The sequence below is a fragment of the Aspergillus piperis genome, assembly GCF_003184755.1.
Source record: "Aspergillus piperis CBS 112811 unplaced genomic scaffold BO85scaffold_10, whole genome shotgun sequence".
In the NCBI taxonomy this organism is placed as follows: Eukaryota; Fungi; Ascomycota; class Eurotiomycetes; order Eurotiales; family Aspergillaceae; genus Aspergillus; species Aspergillus piperis.
The window spans coordinates 404,767-421,561 of NW_020291600.1; the positions used below are offsets into that span (position 1 = coordinate 404,767).

Consider the following 16,795-nt stretch of genomic DNA (forward strand, 5'->3'; position numbering starts at 1 on the left):
CAAAGGTAGCACTCACTTTTACAAAACTTGGAAGGATGAAGAGAGAAGAAATGACGGCGCCGGAAATTTTGCTTTTAATTGGCAGTGTGGAGGGCGCTAGACCCGTCATAGAAGGCGGCGTACCATATTTTGCCCAGGATCTCCGCCCGGCGGTGCCTGGCAATTTCCCAATTGCCCGATTAGTTACTCGGCCATTCAAATGCATCGTGCCATTGTATCCCCGCCCCAGGACGGTTGGAGATTTTGTGCCTGTCCTCTTCTGCGCCCTTTGTTATTTTAAGTGCTGGCTTGCGCAGCAAGATGTATCTCGCCAGGGCGGTCCGATGCCCCCCTCACCTCCGCGCGACCTACGTGGAGATCTCCAACTACTTCCGCGGCAGGCAACTTGGTCGCCTTTCAGCATTGCAAGCTCACAGCTCCCCTGTGCGATCATTCCACGAATTCAGCGAAAAGCACCGCTCCAATGTGACCTCGTCGGAGTTTTTAGATAAGTTCAAGCAGTCGAGTTCGTCACCCTGCCGATCAATGCAATTCCTCCAGCATTTCCAGCTCATACAAGCAAGTTGCAATCGGGAAATGCTAACATCCCGCCTTCAAAGTGGAATTCCCCCAAACGCCCTTGGACATCGACACTCTGTATTCTCATGATCATGAAGGCCAATCCGTACTCCTTCATGGCTACCTGGACAAGCGCGATGACATGGGGAAAGAGCTCTCGTTCGCCCGCTTCTACGATCACACAATGGGTCGTACCATACAGCTTCTCTCAAACTCACAAAGCAATACTCTGCCTCAGGTCAAGAAGATTAGCCGGGGTAGTCCAGTGGTTGTTCGAGGGACAGTTAAGCGGAGGGTTACAAAGACTGCCGAAGAGGAGCGCACCGATTACTTAGAGATCGCGCTGGAATCTATTCAACCCCTAAACGAGTTTCCCCGTGAGATTGTGCTATTTGGAAAGAACATCGTTCATCCTCCTAAGCATCGCCACCTTCAGCTGCGAAGCGATAAAGAGCTGCGTGATGCTCTCCGGTTCCGTGCGCAAGCGCGCAATGTCTGCCGGGAGACACTGGAACAGCTGAAGCCAGCCTTTGTTGAGATAGAGACACCTTTGCTGTTCAAGTCGACTCCGGAGGGTGCTCGTGAGTTCATTGTGCCGACCAGAAAGAAGGGAAAAGCCTACGCTCTTCCTCAGAGTCCGCAGCAATACAAGCAGATTCTTATGGCCAGTGGAATCCCGAGATACTTCCAGTTCGCGCGCTGCTTCCGTGACGAAGACCTCCGCGCCGATAGACAGCCGGAGTTTACTCAGGTATGGTCCTAATGAAACTATACAAGTCGCCTGCTCACTGAAACCCCTAGCTGGATCTGGAAATGGCATTCGCTGCTGGACAAGATGTCATGGCCGTTGTTGAGGAACTTATCCGGGGTCTGTGGGGGAACATGATGCCTGAACCAGTTCCTTCAGGCCCATTCCGTCGCATGACCTACCAGGAGGCAATGACTCGGTATGGTTCGGACAAGCCGGATACTCGGCATGGGATGGAGATCCATCGTGTCGAGCACCTCCTGCCTGCTGACCTTGTGTCGAAGATCACCCCTCTGACCGAGCCGATCGTCGAAGCATTCAAGATGGATACCGTCGAGCAGCTACCGTCAGCAACTCGCGAATTTGTTTCACGTTTCTTCGACTCCACCGAGGGCGAGCCGTTCAACAAGAATCCCGATGGTGCACCAGGAATCTTCATCTACGACGAAGGACAGCCTCTAAAGGGCCTGGGACCTCTCGGATTCGAAGCAGCCGAAAAGGTCCAAGAGATGCTTGATCTCAGTCACGGCGATCTGCTCATTCTTCAAGCTCGCCCACAGGCCCCCTTTGCAGGCGGCGCAACCCAACTTGGCAGCATCCGTCGCGCCATGGCCGCCGCCTCCATCGCTGAGGATCTCAGAGAGGCCCCCCCTGGCTTCGAATTCCTCTGGATAGTCGATTTCCCTCTTTTCAGCCCTACGGATGCCTCCGAACCCGGGCAAGGCGGTACTGCCGGCCTCTCCGCCACCCACCACCCCTTCACGGCCCCGAAGACCTCGTCGGATGTTGATCTCCTTAGCAAGGACCCGACTAAGGCCCTCGCAGACCACTACGACCTCGTTGTCAACGGCGTCGAACTCGGCGGCGGCAGTCGCCGTATCCATTGCGCCCTAACCCAGAACTACATCTTCAAGGAAATCCTCAAGATGCCGAAGGAGCGCATCGATGAGTTCCAGCATCTCCTTAATGCCTTGTGGGCTGGATGTCCTCCGCATGCCGGGTTTGCGCTCGGCTTCGATCGGCTCATCACTGTCATGTTGGGCAAGGAGTCGGTCAGGGATGTCATTGCATTCCCCAAGATCGGGAAGAAGGGCGAAGATGCCATGGTCAAGGCGCCTGGTAAGATTAGTGAGGAGGTGGCGAGGTTGTATAATATCAAGTTGAAGTGATGTTATGGTAATGTATTGGGTGTATGTATGTATTTTATGGGTATTTCTTGTATGATAGATAGATTAACGATTCTTCACTCTGTGTCTATTGTGTTTCTAGATTCCAGAGCTCTCGATGTGATCCCCCACGCGCTGACATACAACAGCAAATGTGCCTTTCAGATAAGACACGGGTGATGTAAAATAATGAGAAAAGCTGAGCATAAACACATGGAGTTAGAAAGAGAAGAATAATTCAGAGTATTTGCTGTTATACAAAACGCCGACCAAAACGGGAATCTAATACATCCATGAAATACATAGAAATCAATGGTGAGTGATGGGGAGTTCGCTATAGCCTCCCTCATTTTCTATATTTTCTCTTTCTCATTCATTTGATTTCGGTCCAAGCAGAAAGGCGGTCATACCGCACGAGTCGCCACTGACTTGGAGCGCGAGGCAGCCATAGCAGCACCAGTACCTTCCTCTTCCTCATCAACATACACATACTCATCATCTAGCTCATCTGGCTGTCCGAAGATCTGACGCCATACACCATCCCAAAGACCCTTCTTAGTGACGAGACCACCCACCAGCAGAACTGGGAGCTGCCAGATACTGGCCCAGAAGAGACCTCTCGCCGTTCCGTTGGCGCCCTGGTGCTTCCAGAAATGGTACGCCTCCTTCACCAACCACGCATTGGCGACTGAACTGCTAACCAAGAATCCGTGGCCGACGACTCCGACCCACCAGAGGCCAATGGAGATGGGGAACATGAGGACGGAATAGCGCAGCGCAACGCGGGCGTTCATGGCGGGGTTCTTCCAGCAGAGCATCTTGTAGCCGGCGCGCTTGTACTCCTCGCGGATGGTATGAGACAAGGCGTTGAAGTGGGGGAATTGCCAGGCAAACAGAATACCTCCAAGCAGCCAACCACCGATGCTGTCTTGGCTAAAGAGCATGTCGCGCCAGGTATCGTGGCCCGTGGTAGCGGTTTGGCCGGCAGCAGCGACCCAGCCCATCAATGGGGGAATACCGCCTACGATGGCACCGACCCATGTGTTGATGACGTGAATACGCTTGAGCGGGGTGTATATGAAGCCGTATAGGATAATGTTGCTGGCTGAGAGGGCCGCGACGGTGGGGTTAGTGCCGAAGTAGAGCATGCCTACACCGGTGAGGGCTGTCGCGAGAGCAAAGAGTGCCGCAGCACGGCGGGAAAGGAGGCCGCGAACGAGAGGCCGGTTGCGGGTGCGCGACATGAGAGCATCATACTTCGGCTCCAGAAACATGTTGATGGTGTTGGCGCTGCAGCTGGAGAGGAAGGTGCCCGCCGTCAGGTAGAGGAAGGTTAGGGTTGAGGTGGAGAGGGTCGGTAGCGGGGTCATGGACGGGTCGAGCGTGAGGAGGGACGAGATCGGATACAGGCCATAGGCGGAGGTTGTGCTCAGCACGATGAGGACGGAGAGACGAGGCTTGCAGAGGGCGAGGAATGCCGCCATCTTACGGCGGAGGGAAGAGGTGGGCTGAGCGGAAGAGAAGGCGGAGAGCTGTGCGGAGGCATCGGGGGGGATGACATGTTCAGGATCGGCGGCTTGGGCATTCGCTTCTTCCTTTAAACGCTTCCTCCGGCGATGAGGGAGCTCTGGTTGTGTGGAGTCGGGGGCAGACGTAGAGGCATTGACGCGGTGGTCTGATGGGAGAGTGGAGGATGTCGCGCTGGAGGAAACATTGCCGCCGGAAAGCGAAGAGACAATGTCACTCTTGCTCGGAGTGCCGTCTTCTGCGCGATTGGCCGAGAAATAAGTCTTATTCAGAGCCGACTGGGCGGAATGGCCGTCTGCAATGCCCGAGTGGGATCGAAAGGACGAGGAGAAGGTGCGGAGAGCGGCGGGGAAGGTTCGAGGGGTCCGATTTCGATGTAGAAGACATTGAGAGCATATCCTGCTAGGATCGCCTGGCGACCCTATCCTCCGCAACGAGGAGCGAAGGAGACTCATGGCGGAGTCCTGCTGTGGTTCTGGTCGACCAAGAATCCGTATCCAAGCAGCGGAAGTTGAAGCTCAAGCCGCAAGACGAAGAAAAGCCACGGTGGGCGGGAGCGACCAAACCCGCAATTCCGGAGATGCGTTGGTTCTTTGTTGGTCTTTTTGTTGTCCTTGCGTCGTCCGCTTCTTTTCTACACAACCACCTCCCCGCTGACCTCGCCGGACCTCTTGCTTCAGTCCCACGGTCCCTATCTCCAGTCAACATGGACGCGATCCAGAAAACCATCATCGACCCCCTCCAACCTCTCCTCCGCCCCGTCGCTTCGGCCCTCCCCGAGCCGGTTCACGATGCGATCATTTCGCTGATCGGCTCCTCCTGCCACAACAGCCTCGTGGTCGATCTTGACGTGAGCAAGGATCCCGCCTGCACCTCCCTTGCAATCTCGAAGGCTCTCGGTATTGCCATCGTCGGAGCTAGCGGCATCGTGAAGGTGCCCCAGATCCTCAAGCTCATCAGCTCCCGCTCATCTGCCGGTGTTTCCTTCGTTTCGTACGCCCTCGAGACCGCCAGTCTTTTGATTACGCTTTCGTACAGCGTGCGCAACCAGTTCCCCTTCAGCACCTTTGGCGAGACGGCTTTGATTGCGGTACAAGATGTGGTAGTGGGTGTGCTGGTGTTGACATTTGCGGGCCGGTCTGCTGCGGCGGCGGCGTTCATTGCCGTCGTGGCGGCCAGCGTGTATGCACTGCTCTTCGATCAGACCCTGGTGGATGCGCAGACAATGTCTATGTTGCAGGCTGGAGCTGGAGCTTTGGGTGTGGCAAGCAAGGCGCCTCAAATCTATACCATCTGGCGTGAAGGTGGCACTGGCCAGCTGAGTGCTTTTGCGGTAGGTGCACCTCGTTCCTTGTCACTAATCGTTTACTAACGCATGGTCAGGTCTTCAACTACCTCGCCGGTTCCCTCTCTCGCATCTTCACCACCCTTCAGGAGGTCGACGACAAGCTGATTCTGTACGGCTTCATCGCCGGGTTCACTCTCAACCTCATCCTGGCCGGCCAGATGCTGTACTACTGGAACAGCCCGGCCAAGTCCCAGAAGAAGGAGAAGCCTGTTGCAGCACCTACGCCCGTGAAGGCGCCAGTCACCGCCACCAGCTCGGGTGTGTCGCCCAAGCCTTCAGGCAAGACGCCCACTACTCGACGCCGGGGCTAGTCACCTTTTGGTTACTTTGCACCAATTCTCTCATAGAAATCTTTAATCACTTTTTCCTGCTACAAGCATTGCAAAGTATTAGACATCACCGCTGTCCCGGCACAGCCCCCGTAGTCATAAACCTCAGAATCTCATCCAAGGGCACCACCGGCGCAACCACCTTAGCCCCCGCACCAGCATTAGCCCCAGACCCAGTATTCGCAGCAGCAATATCAAACTCCAACCCAGTTCCAGCCCCAGACCTCCTCCTCACCCCGACAACCTCCATCTCATCCGCCTCGCCCTCACCCTCTTCACTATCACTCTCATCCTCATCGTCATCCTCCAACACCCTGCTCAACCCCGTAACAACCTTCTCAATCCCCATCTCCCGCTCCTCCAACGTATAGTTCCCACCCCAATTCCTCTTCCTAGCCTCCTCATTCGCCGCGACAGGCGCCCAATCCCATAATTCAGCAATCGCATCATCACTCAGCAACCCCTGTCCACTGTTGGTCTGGTATTGTCCCAGTGCCCCAGCCCCAGTATCAGACGAAGTAGTCGGCGCCCCAGCGCGACGACCACGCGCTACCCAGTCCTCCACGCGGGGGTCTAGTTTCGTGCGCAAAACTTGCTCCAGAGCGACATTGTTGGCGGGGACGCGCGACGGGTAGGATGCGTCGGGGTAGGCGACGATGTTGGAGAGGAGGTCGCGATTATCGGAGAGGTGGTCGGAGATGGTGAGGAGGTTGTTTGAGATGATGGTTGCTTGGGATTGGAGGGATGTCCTATTCATGCCAATGTATCAGTGAGTTGGTCTTGGCTGGGCTGTATAAAGTCAACATTGGTGGGATGTATACCATGAGGGGAGAGGATCGCTTTGATTGAGACTGGTTATGAGAGAGGCGAGGGAATGGGTGAGCTGGATGAGTCGTTGGCGGGATTGTTCGAGGGTTTTGATTTGGTCTGGGTTGAGAGAGGTCATTTTGTTCGTGTGAGAAAGGAAGGGGCAGCTTGGAGAGGTGTTGTGGTGATATTGAGGGTTGGATTGATCGGAGATTGGAGATCAGCGACAAACAATCAAGCAGGTGGGCATTGAGCTACCTGATTAGAATGGCGGAGTTGTCCGCGGAGTGGATTGGTGCCTGAGGTGTCAGGCGCTTTGGTGTGTTTACTCGTGATCTATGGTTCATGTTGGAACCTTCATACACACGTTCCTTACCGAATAGGGCTCCAGTAGTATGAGTTGCCACATGTCTAATGTCCTTTTAATGTTCTATTTGGTGTTTAAGATGGATTTCGATTAGAGGTTTCAGTATCCTCGATCTATGTTGATGATGTCCCGCTTAACAGGATAGGTATATATATTAGGTGAAATCATCTCCAGCCTCGTTACTTGCAAACTCTCTCGCACCTATCTTCTCCTTCCTGGTATATATCTTAGCTACATTTGTGATGAAAGGCATACGGAAGTTCAGTGCCATGAACTGCTCCTTCGCGAGGCCATCTCCGTTCATCGGTTATATATTTGACGCTATCATGTTTCTATCTTCAACTGCCCATTTTGACTAATCCTCCACCTTCTACAGAACTTGAAACTCCAATGAGCCAATCCTTCAGAATGGTACGCCTCCAATGGAGCACCGAGTTTAACAATTCTGACCGCCAGTCAAAGGCATTCCCTGAGGCTCAAAGCCTTGAAGTCCAGAATCCACACTGTTGTCCGGGAAAATTCCAATAGAAGCAAACCCGAAAGTCGCATGGTTGGCTTGGTCATACATCTGGACGGACAACACATTGCCCTCATTCCACTTTGTACCTGCAAAACACTCAACCTGGCTTTCGATTTGGCCAAAGGCGTCGGCTCCATTGAAAGTGATATCGCCCGGGTCAGCGCTAGAGGCATCGGAATCAAACCGGCCCTCCATCAAGTGCTCATTAAGCCGCTCATGCTTGTAAAACTCGTCGCGTTTCTCCTGGGTAGCGTGGTGGGTGGGATGACCCGCGTAGGAGATGGTAAAATGCACACCACCTTCGCCGGTATCACGAGAGGTGAGCTCCATTGGGCCATATTTGTGGTGGTTAAAACGGAACATAGGCGCAAAGGGATGAACACTGGAGTCACGGCGGGCCAACTTATGAGAATCGGGTGCGTATCCGACGAAGTCCACTTCGTCTGTTGACAGGCTGCGCAAAGCGTTATGAACGAAGTGATTGTGGGCCTTTTGTGAAGTCATATTTCTCGCCGGCAGGCTGTCCAGATCCCGCGAAAAGGTATGCAGGTCAATCTGCTCGAGACCGGACTGCAGCCAGGCATTTGCGGCAACCCCCAAGTACCCTTTCGATTCAGCGAACTTCTTGGCTGCGGACACCTCGCCACCCACACCAATGATGGTGCTGAGCAGTCCAGTGATGCAGTAGAAGATATTGTCGGCTTGACCCTCGTTTTGAACGCAGGTATTGATGGTGCTTGCCAGGCCAGCACCGGTGAGAACGAGGTTGAAGGCATGCCATGCTAGACCGATGGCCCAAGGAGCCACCACGAGAGCCACGTCGTCGGTCGTTCTCACATCGGCGCCGGTGGTCACTGCTAGTTCATGGATGTGTTCCGCGGTGCCATTATGGTTCAGATAGAGACCCTTCCAGTTCTCCCGAGGGCCTGGGTCCAGAGCACTCCAATTGAAGCTCTCTGGGGTCCACTTATCCACAACAGCAACTGCGCAAGTTGCAAGGCCAAAGACAACTATGGGAGACAGTGCGGTCTCAAAAAGACTGATTCGAACCATTCTGTCAAGGCTTATCGAGACTGCGATACACAAAGAGAAGTTTGATTATTTGGTTGCTTGTTGCTCTGATACTGGCGAGAAAGTCCTCAGGGAGGAGGCCCAATTTATGTCTTGAGCCTGGATTCGACTGCAGCTCAGTCTATCCCCTCATAGCACAGATTCTTCCGATTCCATACTCAGACGAACGCAGGAATGAGTCCTGCCCATGCAGCTTCGCATCCCTCAAGATGACCAACACGGCCTATGCACAGATTACCAGCATTCTGATGTAACGCTTTAGGGAATGATGCTTCCTTCTACAAGAAATACTTTGGCCAGGAGGACACACCCTGTGACGAGAGTTCAGCAGCCAATGGTACATTGGCAGTCTGCAATGGTCCATCCCGAACTTTCTGGTATCAAACTTGGCAATTCAACAAAAGCATGGCAGTCTGTCCTATCACAAACATTGCAGCAGTTCAGGTTCATCTTGGCCTAATTAGCAGTCCCCATGAACGGCAGCTTTCAACCTGATATAATCCTTGCAATGTAAGCTTCGATCCTCAAACATGGCCATACAGATGACACCCAAAATGTTGGGACGGGGCACCGAGGCGAGAAGGAATATCGAAAGTCATCAATGTTCATCCTAGCAAATGACGATGACCGACTTACTAGCGCACCCTGAATATTTTGCGGATAGATTCGGATCAACGGCCAAGGCTCGTCTGAAGACAAGTGTAAGAGTGGTGCGTGAATTGTTGATTGGTCAATGTGCTATGAAGATGTTTACTGATCAATCTTGACGAACCAGTGGATCCTTGTAAGCAGGACCCCCACAGAAGAATTGCTTTAGAAATACAGAGTCCTGGCAGTCGGAAGAGGGCATCCACAATCCTGATGTCGGTATACCTTCCTTTACTGGCAATCATCTTGTTTGGCATAACACCTCGTGAGCTACACTCGGAGAGGGATAGTGTCCAGTCTGCATTATCTCATGCTGCAGTCGCAAGCGTACATGCACGGAAACATGGGTCTCAAAGTGACAGCCTACAGATCGGATACACCATCATTGTCGCACCAATGCCACAGCAATGTCCAGAATTTCTCTTGATGTCATAAACTGGGAAAATATTTTGCCTTGCGCCGTTGCTTTCTCACCATGTGTTGAAGGAGCTATGCTTCTGTAGGTATGCGTTAATTGACTGTATCCAATGCACACTCCTCAGGTCCGCTCTGCCCACAGGATGAATCCTCAGCTGGGCCACAGGGAGTCAGCAATCAGATGGCCATGGTGCGGTCGTCGAAGTCACAGTTTCACATGAGTTATTTTTCGGTTCTTACTACATCTTAGCCGAGCAGCTAAGCCCTACCGACACAGTAAGACGGTTCGCATGGACGGCCGAGCCACTAAAACAAGAATTGTGTGAGCAATGGACTCCACAGGATTTGGGGCTGTTTGATGGACTTCGTTAGTGCTGAATCATACCACGAGAGGGCCTCGAAATCGGAACTTCCTCATCCAGCTGAACCGAGCAGCTATGCGCAATGACACATTCCACCGCAGTGTCATTAGGCTATAGTGCGACAGGAACGCGTTGATTGAACTAACCTTCATAGTAAAGATCAACAAACGTAAGTGGCAGCCATGAGCAACATTCGCAATCCATGGTCTTCCTTGGGACAGCCTTATGAGGGGTCTGAGTCAGATATGGAGAAGATGTCATCATAGTACTTCATTAAGCGCCCAGGGATCAGCTACGCGCACCGTGATAGGCGGATACTTCTTGTGCCAGGGTCTTACTACTAATATCCTCGGTCTTGGTAGCGCAACCCTGTGTCTCGAAATCTAGTGACACCGTTCACATCCTACTCTCCTAATTCCTGGCCATAACGCGAGACACCATGATTGTTGATCCGGAGAAGACCGCGGCTGGAGAGGCCTCCGAGGCCACACCTTTGCTACAAAAGGCGGCACAAATAGTGTCTCCGCAGGCGTGTTATCAACATCAAATACTGCTCCGGTGTTTTTTAAACCTGAAAAACACAGTATCCAGAGCGGCGGGTCTATTCAAGACAGAGTATGACTACGAAATAAAGTCCGAAGTGGACCCGATCGCTCGACAGTCCATGATGGAGGAGCGCCGATGGTCAATCTATATCTCACGGGCTGTTCATCGATTCTCCGTTTGGTGGGCTCAATTACCCGCAGATTTGGAGATAGAATCAAGTAAAATATCAGAGAAGCCGTATGCACAGCACAGCGGGTGGGCATGGACAGGGGCCGAGTTACCTCCGTTAGGTAGGCGTTCGCAAACACATCATCGGGGAACTATGACTGACTGATTCGGACGGAATAGATGTTTTAATGGTATTTCATGCATTGATACTACATCATAGATCCTTCGGAGAGGATTGCTTTCGACATAAAAGGATGGCACTATGGAACGAAGGGTTCCCCCTCCAGCTAGTTTCACAATGTATCGAACCGGATAACCTCACTTACTCGTGCCCCGAGTCCTGCAAACTGCACTTCGAAGGCATGACAAAGTTGGCTTGGGACAATCTGGATGACGCCGACGGTGTGCCTATCGAATGCCCCCGGTGTCAAAACCGAACCGTCGTGCCGTGGTCGACGCGACGCAGAAAAGGCCTCGCAGAGGATTTGCTCCAAGTCTGCCAATCGTGCAAATATGTTCTCGGAAACCACGTTCTTGTTGTCCGGAAGCTCCGTGAAGATTTAGATCTACTGCTGCGCAGAGATCTTCCATTGCCAGGGACCTGCTGGAGCGTGGAGGGAAAACACGGCACTTTGACTCCTAAGAAGGCACCAAATGACTTCGTCAAACGATACCTCATGAGCATGCTTCTCGAAGAGACGCGCCCAACTAATCTTTTCCCAAATCTGAGCCAAACCATCGAATCCCTTGGCCGAACAGTGGTGAAGCAAGCTCTACCTATGATTCATGATATCTTTGAGCACTATCAATATGTGGAGAATTCTTCCTGCAATCTGCGTGCTGCTGTGACGAGGGTGTTGGAGTCGGCATCAGCAATGCAGGATACAAATCTGTCCGAAACTGATTTCGACTCACCACACATGGTGACTCAGTACATTGCGTTCCTGCGAGGGCAAGGCAAGGGGTTCTTATCGTGGGGTCCTGATCTGTCCAAGATAGATTTGACAGATCCTACTATGTGGGTCTGGAGCACGCATTTGCTGACGCCGCGTTCATACTCGGAATTTTTCCGGCGCGTGGGCAATGGTCTGCCCGTAGATTGGCAGCCGCCTCATTCTCCGAAATGCAGTTTGTGCCTTACGATGCGTCCTCCTTCATTTGCCCGTCGGTTCTTCCAGGGACTCGTTTCCTTGTCAGCGTGGAAGGAGTTCATGGAGACAGCCGCGTAGGGAGCTAAATGCGATCTCGCTTCTGCCGGGCAGTGGCAAGACGATTAACCTGATCCCTGTCAGCGAGGCAAGAGATACAAGGACATTAGATCATGCATGAGAATGTCAACGTGAATCCATCTTGCAATGCAATACTGAAGATGATAGCCCAACAAGTTGGTTGGTACGCCCAAACACATATTCAAGTAATTCCCAGTAATTTATCCAGTGGACTAATCGTCCCTATAGCGATAGTCATAATCTAGGTTTATGGTGTGATATATGTGAATGTCCCAGGCAAGGCCATATGGTCTCCTTGTTCTTCAATCTCATTACCCCGACTTAATCCCCGCATATGCCGTCCCAATCGACACCGGCCCCCGAATCCTCCAATAATCTGTCCCCGCATTATAGGGCCCACGAGGCCTGTGCCGATACAGCACCCCACACTTTACCCTTGCAACAACCCCAGGTCTCATGGTTGACGTCAGGGATTGTGGGGGATCGTCCTCCACCCCGGCTCCTCATTCCGTGCCCATTGCCGCAACATATTTTCCGCAGAACGTTATGTTTCTATTGGAGCAGACAGCGCATGGACAATGAATATAGCCAGATAGTGCCATCTAAAACCCCGTGAGAAGCAGTTTACCCGAAGAACTGCCGTTGTTCAGTTCCGACAGAAATGGCCACGGAAGTGGTATTTAAAGCGCAGAGACATACTGCTATGATGCAGAAATGTCACTGGGGTCAGGCATCAGGAGCCCGCTTCGTTGAAAATGACTGATCTTCTCACCTTGCTGGTGCTTTTTGGCGCAGCTGGCAGCAGCCAGCTCGCCTGTGCATCGCCTGTGACGCAGAAAGCCGAGGCGACAAGAGCAACCTCATACTCCTACAGTTCCTTTAGCTACACGCAGGTCACTTCAACTCGCTATGCAACTTCACTGAGTTCCCCGCTGTCGTTTGCTACGCCGTTTGCTCCAGCATTTAGCGACGCTTCAACCTTGCTTCCCAGCAACGTGACCTATACCACATACTCTTTGCAGTCGAGTCAAACTCCCTCTGCAGACGGACAGTATGGACAAAGTGCGTATGCTGCATTGTGGGCCAACCTGTCGTATACCTCTGCGCCTCCAATCACAACTACCGTCTCTCCTACACCGGTTCCCTCTAGCGAACTGGTGTACCCTCCTACTCTATACAACAGAATTGACTATGCAGATCTGAAGCTCCCATCGGACTTTATCTGGGGCGTCGCAGCAAGCGCATGGCAGATCGAAGGAGGCCTGAAACTTGAAGGCCGCGGCCCGTCTATTCTGGACACCATTGGTGCTATTCAGAGTGACGACAACTCGTCCGATGCCAACATCGCCGACCTGGGCTACTACATGTACAAACAGGACATTGCCCGACTAGCTGCTATCGGCATCCCTTACCTCTCATTCAGCATCTCCTGGTCACGAATTGTCCCCTTCGGCGTAGCCAACTCACCTATCAACACCGAAGGACTCCAGCACTACGACGACGTGATCAACACCTGTCTCGAATACGGCATCACCCCCATCGTAACCCTAAACCACTTCGACTTCCCGGCAGCTCAAGCTACCGACTACTCCACCCTCACAGACAACTTCCTCTACTACGCGAAACAAGTAATGACCCGGTATGCAGACCGGGTCCCCTACTGGGTGACTTTCAACGAGCCGAACATCGGCATTGGCATGGCCTTCAGCTCCTACAACGACCTCACTCACGTCCTAACCGCCCACGCAGCCGTCTACCATTGGTACAAAGAAGAGCTGCAAGGCACCGGCCAGATCACCATGAAATTCGCCAACAACCTCGGCGTTCCCCAGGACCCCGCCAAGAGCAGCCACGTCGACGCCGCCCTCCGATACCAAGACTTCGTCCTGGGTATCATGGCCAACCCATTATTCCTCGGCGAACAGTACCCTTCCTCTGTCCTCAACACCCCAAACCTAAACCTCACACCACTGACCGACTCCCAAATCTCCACCATCAACAACACCATCGACTTCTGGGCCTTCGACCCCTACGTCGCGCAATTCGCCCTCCCGCCGCCAGAAGGAATCTCCGCCTGCGCAGCCAACTCCTCCAACTCCGCATGGCCCGAATGCGCTACCCTAACCATGATCCAATCCGACGGATGGCTCATGGGCGATATGTCAAACGATTACTCCTCCATCGCACCACAATACGTCCGCCAGCAGCTAGGATACGTCTGGAACACATTCAAGCCATCGGGAATAGTAATCTCAGAATTCGGCTTCAACCCATTCGACGACTCATTAAAGGAGGGCGACGCGCAGCGGTATGATCTGGAGCGTACGCTATACTACCAGGACTTTCTGGGGGAGATGCTGAAAGCGATTCACGAAGATGGAGTAAACGTGATTGGGACCTTGGCGTGGAGTTACCTGGACAATAATGAGTTCGGGAGTTATGCGAACCAGTATGGGATGCAGAGTGTGGATCGCACAGATGGGACGTGGCAGCGGAGGTATAAGAGGAGTATTTTTGATTATGTGGATTTTTTTCATGAGCATGTTAGCAGGTAGCTGCTAATATACCTCAATGAGTTTAATGTTGGATAGGTGTACAATGCAGTGTCAAGTACAGAAGACAGGGTTACCTCCAATCCAGTTCAAGGGATTATGTAGCTGTCATGTTCACTACTATTCTACATTGATGATACTACCATGCATATGCCCCCCTACTCAAAGAAGAATCAAGTAGTCCTAATAGTACACCATACTACCCCGATGAAGAATACAACATGCATAAACTCATTTTTACTAATCTACAACCGCCAAATACAGATTGCTAATACCACCACCACCACCTAAACCTATACCTATACCTATACCCCCTCCCCCTCCCCTGTCCGTTTTATATCTCAGAATCATCCATCTAAAAATATCCCACTACACCATCTAACCACCACGGAGTAAAATAGCTGCCTAACCCCCCCCTCATCTTCCCCCACCATCCAATAACAACACTAACAACACTAACCCAATCCCGAAACCCATCACATCTTGGCATACATCTCCCCTAGCTTGGCACGTCACAACATCATCCAATAATCCTTCACAGATCCATGATATCTTCATCCCATGTGTTTATTTTTGGTACATATCTGCTTGAAACTTCTTCATTCTTCATTCTTCTTCTGGAGGGTATTGAGTTGAGCTGTGGATGGATGGGGCCTTGCAGGATGCCGAGGGCGGTTATCTATCCTTTCTCTGTCGTTGTAACTTTGTCTTTATTTAGGTTATGTGTGGAACGGGATGGAGATGGAGGGAGGGGGTATAAAGTACTGGGGGATGATTCCTCTTCTTCCTCCTCCTCCTCCTTCTCTTCGGTTTTGTTCTTTTCTTGTGGTGCAGTTTTTATTGGATTATCTTCTATCCCATACTTTTTCAATTGGGGATACATGGTTCTTTCTGGATTGTTCACAACTTGGTATTCGCTTCTCTCATTATTCATACTCATACTCGATAGACATTATGTGCACCAGCAATGCGGGGGTATATGCCTCATTATGCACATCAAAACAGAACAACAATGATATGACAGGAACAACAATAAAGGCATGCACCATTCACCCACTTAGACGTTACTTCTCCATCATTTCAGTACGCCGCCGACAAGTTTCTACGCATCACAGCTTCAACTCCCCCGGATACTCCTGCGACGGACTCTTCCCCTTATCTTCAGACACATTCATCATCACCTGCTTGGAGTACCCCACCTCATGAGTGCGACCATCAGTATCCACGACCTGGAATCCCGAACCGTACTGCGTGATCTGCTGCGGCTGCGAGTACATCTCCGGCGGCGGGTACTCGCTCCACGGATTCTCCGCCGCCATGGCCTTCCACTGGCGCAACTCCTCGTCCTCACGCTCTTGGCGTCGCCACCAGCTGATGCCGAGTACACAGCCGATAGTCAAGATGAAAAGGAGAATCACGAAACCCATGAGCGGCAGACCGATGAGAGTTGCCAATTTATAGTTCACCCCGCCCCCGCTGGGCGTGTCCAGCAGGTCGCTGCTATAGGTAGGTAATTGTTCCTGGGCAAAAATCAACGACGGGCTGATCGGGAAGGCTGTTTGGGACGGAACGGGAAAGTGGCAGTCATAGCGGAGGGCTTCGATGACTATTGACCTTCGAGTTAGTCAAACTCGTACAGAAGAGCTGGGAAACTCACAATTTGCCATAAGCACTTGTGTTTCGGTCAAGTTGTAGCAGAACTCGCAGGTGTCTATCTGATTATCGGCAAACGTGGAGGTAGAGCACCAGGCGCGAAGATTGATATCGTTCGGAGTGAGCAATTCGAACTCGATCGCGCTGTCTAGTCCTTGGCAGGAAACCAAGCACTGCGACGAGACGCTGTCGACGCCCGCCGGGTAACCGTAGATACAGGCGCTGAACGCATAGCGGAGGTTATCTAACCACGTTAACAACAGATTTTAGATCGCGCATGGAGCAGGCTTACACAATCCCCAGTCCACGTCCGTCACCAACCCACTGGGATCAGTGTAGGTACTGTTGAGCGCACACGAGACGCATTCCTTGAAGTTCTTGCCAGTCGTGGTGTCGTTGTAGGCCGCGTCCATGCAGACAATCTCCGAGGTGGTGGTGTTGGTGGGGTCATTACAGACATCCCAGCATGGGGAGCCTTCGCTCACGTACAACGCTGTCGCGGGGTTTGCGACGTGGCTGACGAGCAGGAAAGACGCCGCTGCGGCAGCCGCTGCCCATCTCGATGTAGATCTGGGGCTTAGACCCCAAGAGCCGAGCATCTTGGTATTTGCTTTGGTTCGATCGAGCGTCGGAGACGGCACGATAACCTCCCAATGCTACCGTTTTATCTTACGACCAAACGAGGGAAGGCTGGAGACAGTGCAGTCGACAGAACCCGCGCCGAGAGCACCGCGCAGCAAGAGGCAGAGAGGGAGCACAACCGGGTATGACACGATGGG

At 52.4% G+C, this 16,795-nt stretch overlaps 8 protein-coding genes across 8 annotated transcripts; 4 read left to right on the forward strand and 4 right to left on the reverse strand.

The window, feature by feature from the left end:
• Positions 1-207: 207 nt before the first annotated feature.
• Positions 208-2,713, forward strand: BO85DRAFT_449816 (aspartate--tRNA ligase MSD1; the record flags this gene model as incomplete). The annotated part of the gene is made up of 3 exons (XM_025660242.1): positions 208-505; positions 600-1,309; positions 1,360-2,713. Coding segments are annotated over exons 1-3 (2,026 nt in total), but the record flags the coding sequence as incomplete, so codon positions are not given.
• On the reverse strand, positions 2,579-4,483 carry cox10 (protoheme IX farnesyltransferase). The gene has a single exon (XM_025662317.1). It carries the CDS (start codon positions 4,452-4,454, stop codon positions 2,877-2,879), a length of 1,578 nt encoding a protein of 525 aa, XP_025515024.1. The 5' UTR covers positions 4,455-4,483; the 3' UTR covers positions 2,579-2,876.
• A 222-nt stretch (positions 4,484-4,705) lies between these two features.
• On the forward strand, positions 4,706-5,658 carry BO85DRAFT_372783 (putative monosaccharide-P-dolichol utilization protein; the record flags this gene model as incomplete). Its single annotated transcript, XM_025656056.1, has 2 exons — positions 4,706-5,332; positions 5,383-5,658. The coding sequence occupies 2 exons, from the start codon at positions 4,706-4,708 to the stop codon at positions 5,656-5,658; spliced, it is 903 nt and encodes a 300-aa protein (XP_025515025.1).
• A 25-nt stretch (positions 5,659-5,683) lies between these two features.
• On the reverse strand, positions 5,684-6,702 carry med8 (RNA polymerase II mediator complex subunit MED8). Its single transcript, XM_025660243.1, has 2 exons — positions 6,498-6,702; positions 5,684-6,425 (listed from the first exon to the last, which is right to left on the reverse strand). The coding sequence occupies exons 1-2, from the start codon at positions 6,620-6,622 to the stop codon at positions 5,744-5,746; spliced, it is 807 nt and encodes a 268-aa protein (XP_025515026.1). The 5' UTR covers positions 6,623-6,702; the 3' UTR covers positions 5,684-5,743.
• Positions 6,703-7,286: 584 nt separating this feature from the next.
• On the reverse strand, positions 7,287-8,423 carry BO85DRAFT_421991 (uncharacterized protein; the record flags this gene model as incomplete). The annotated part of the gene is made up of 1 exon (XM_025657953.1): positions 7,287-8,423. One exon carries the CDS (start codon positions 8,421-8,423, stop codon positions 7,287-7,289), a length of 1,137 nt encoding a protein of 378 aa, XP_025515027.1.
• Positions 8,424-10,515: 2,092 nt separating this feature from the next.
• On the forward strand, positions 10,516-11,982 carry BO85DRAFT_421994 (uncharacterized protein). The gene is made up of 2 exons (XM_025657954.1): positions 10,516-10,704; positions 10,763-11,982. Exons 1-2 carry the CDS (start codon positions 10,533-10,535, stop codon positions 11,809-11,811), a joined length of 1,221 nt encoding a protein of 406 aa, XP_025515028.1. The 5' UTR covers positions 10,516-10,532; the 3' UTR covers positions 11,812-11,982.
• Positions 11,983-12,566: 584 nt separating this feature from the next.
• Positions 12,567-14,511, forward strand: BO85DRAFT_421996 (glycoside hydrolase family 1 protein; the record flags this gene model as incomplete). Its single annotated transcript, XM_025657955.1, has 1 exon — positions 12,567-14,511. The coding sequence occupies one exon, from the start codon at positions 12,567-12,569 to the stop codon at positions 14,364-14,366; it is 1,800 nt and encodes a 599-aa protein (XP_025515029.1). The 3' UTR covers positions 14,367-14,511.
• Positions 14,512-15,472: 961 nt separating this feature from the next.
• BO85DRAFT_372912 (uncharacterized protein) lies at positions 15,473-16,615 on the reverse strand (the record flags this gene model as incomplete). Its single annotated transcript, XM_025656061.1, has 3 exons — positions 15,473-15,977; positions 16,017-16,260; positions 16,309-16,615. 3 exons carry the CDS (start codon positions 16,613-16,615, stop codon positions 15,473-15,475), a joined length of 1,056 nt encoding a protein of 351 aa, XP_025515030.1.
• Between the last annotated feature and the right edge of the window lie 180 nt (positions 16,616-16,795).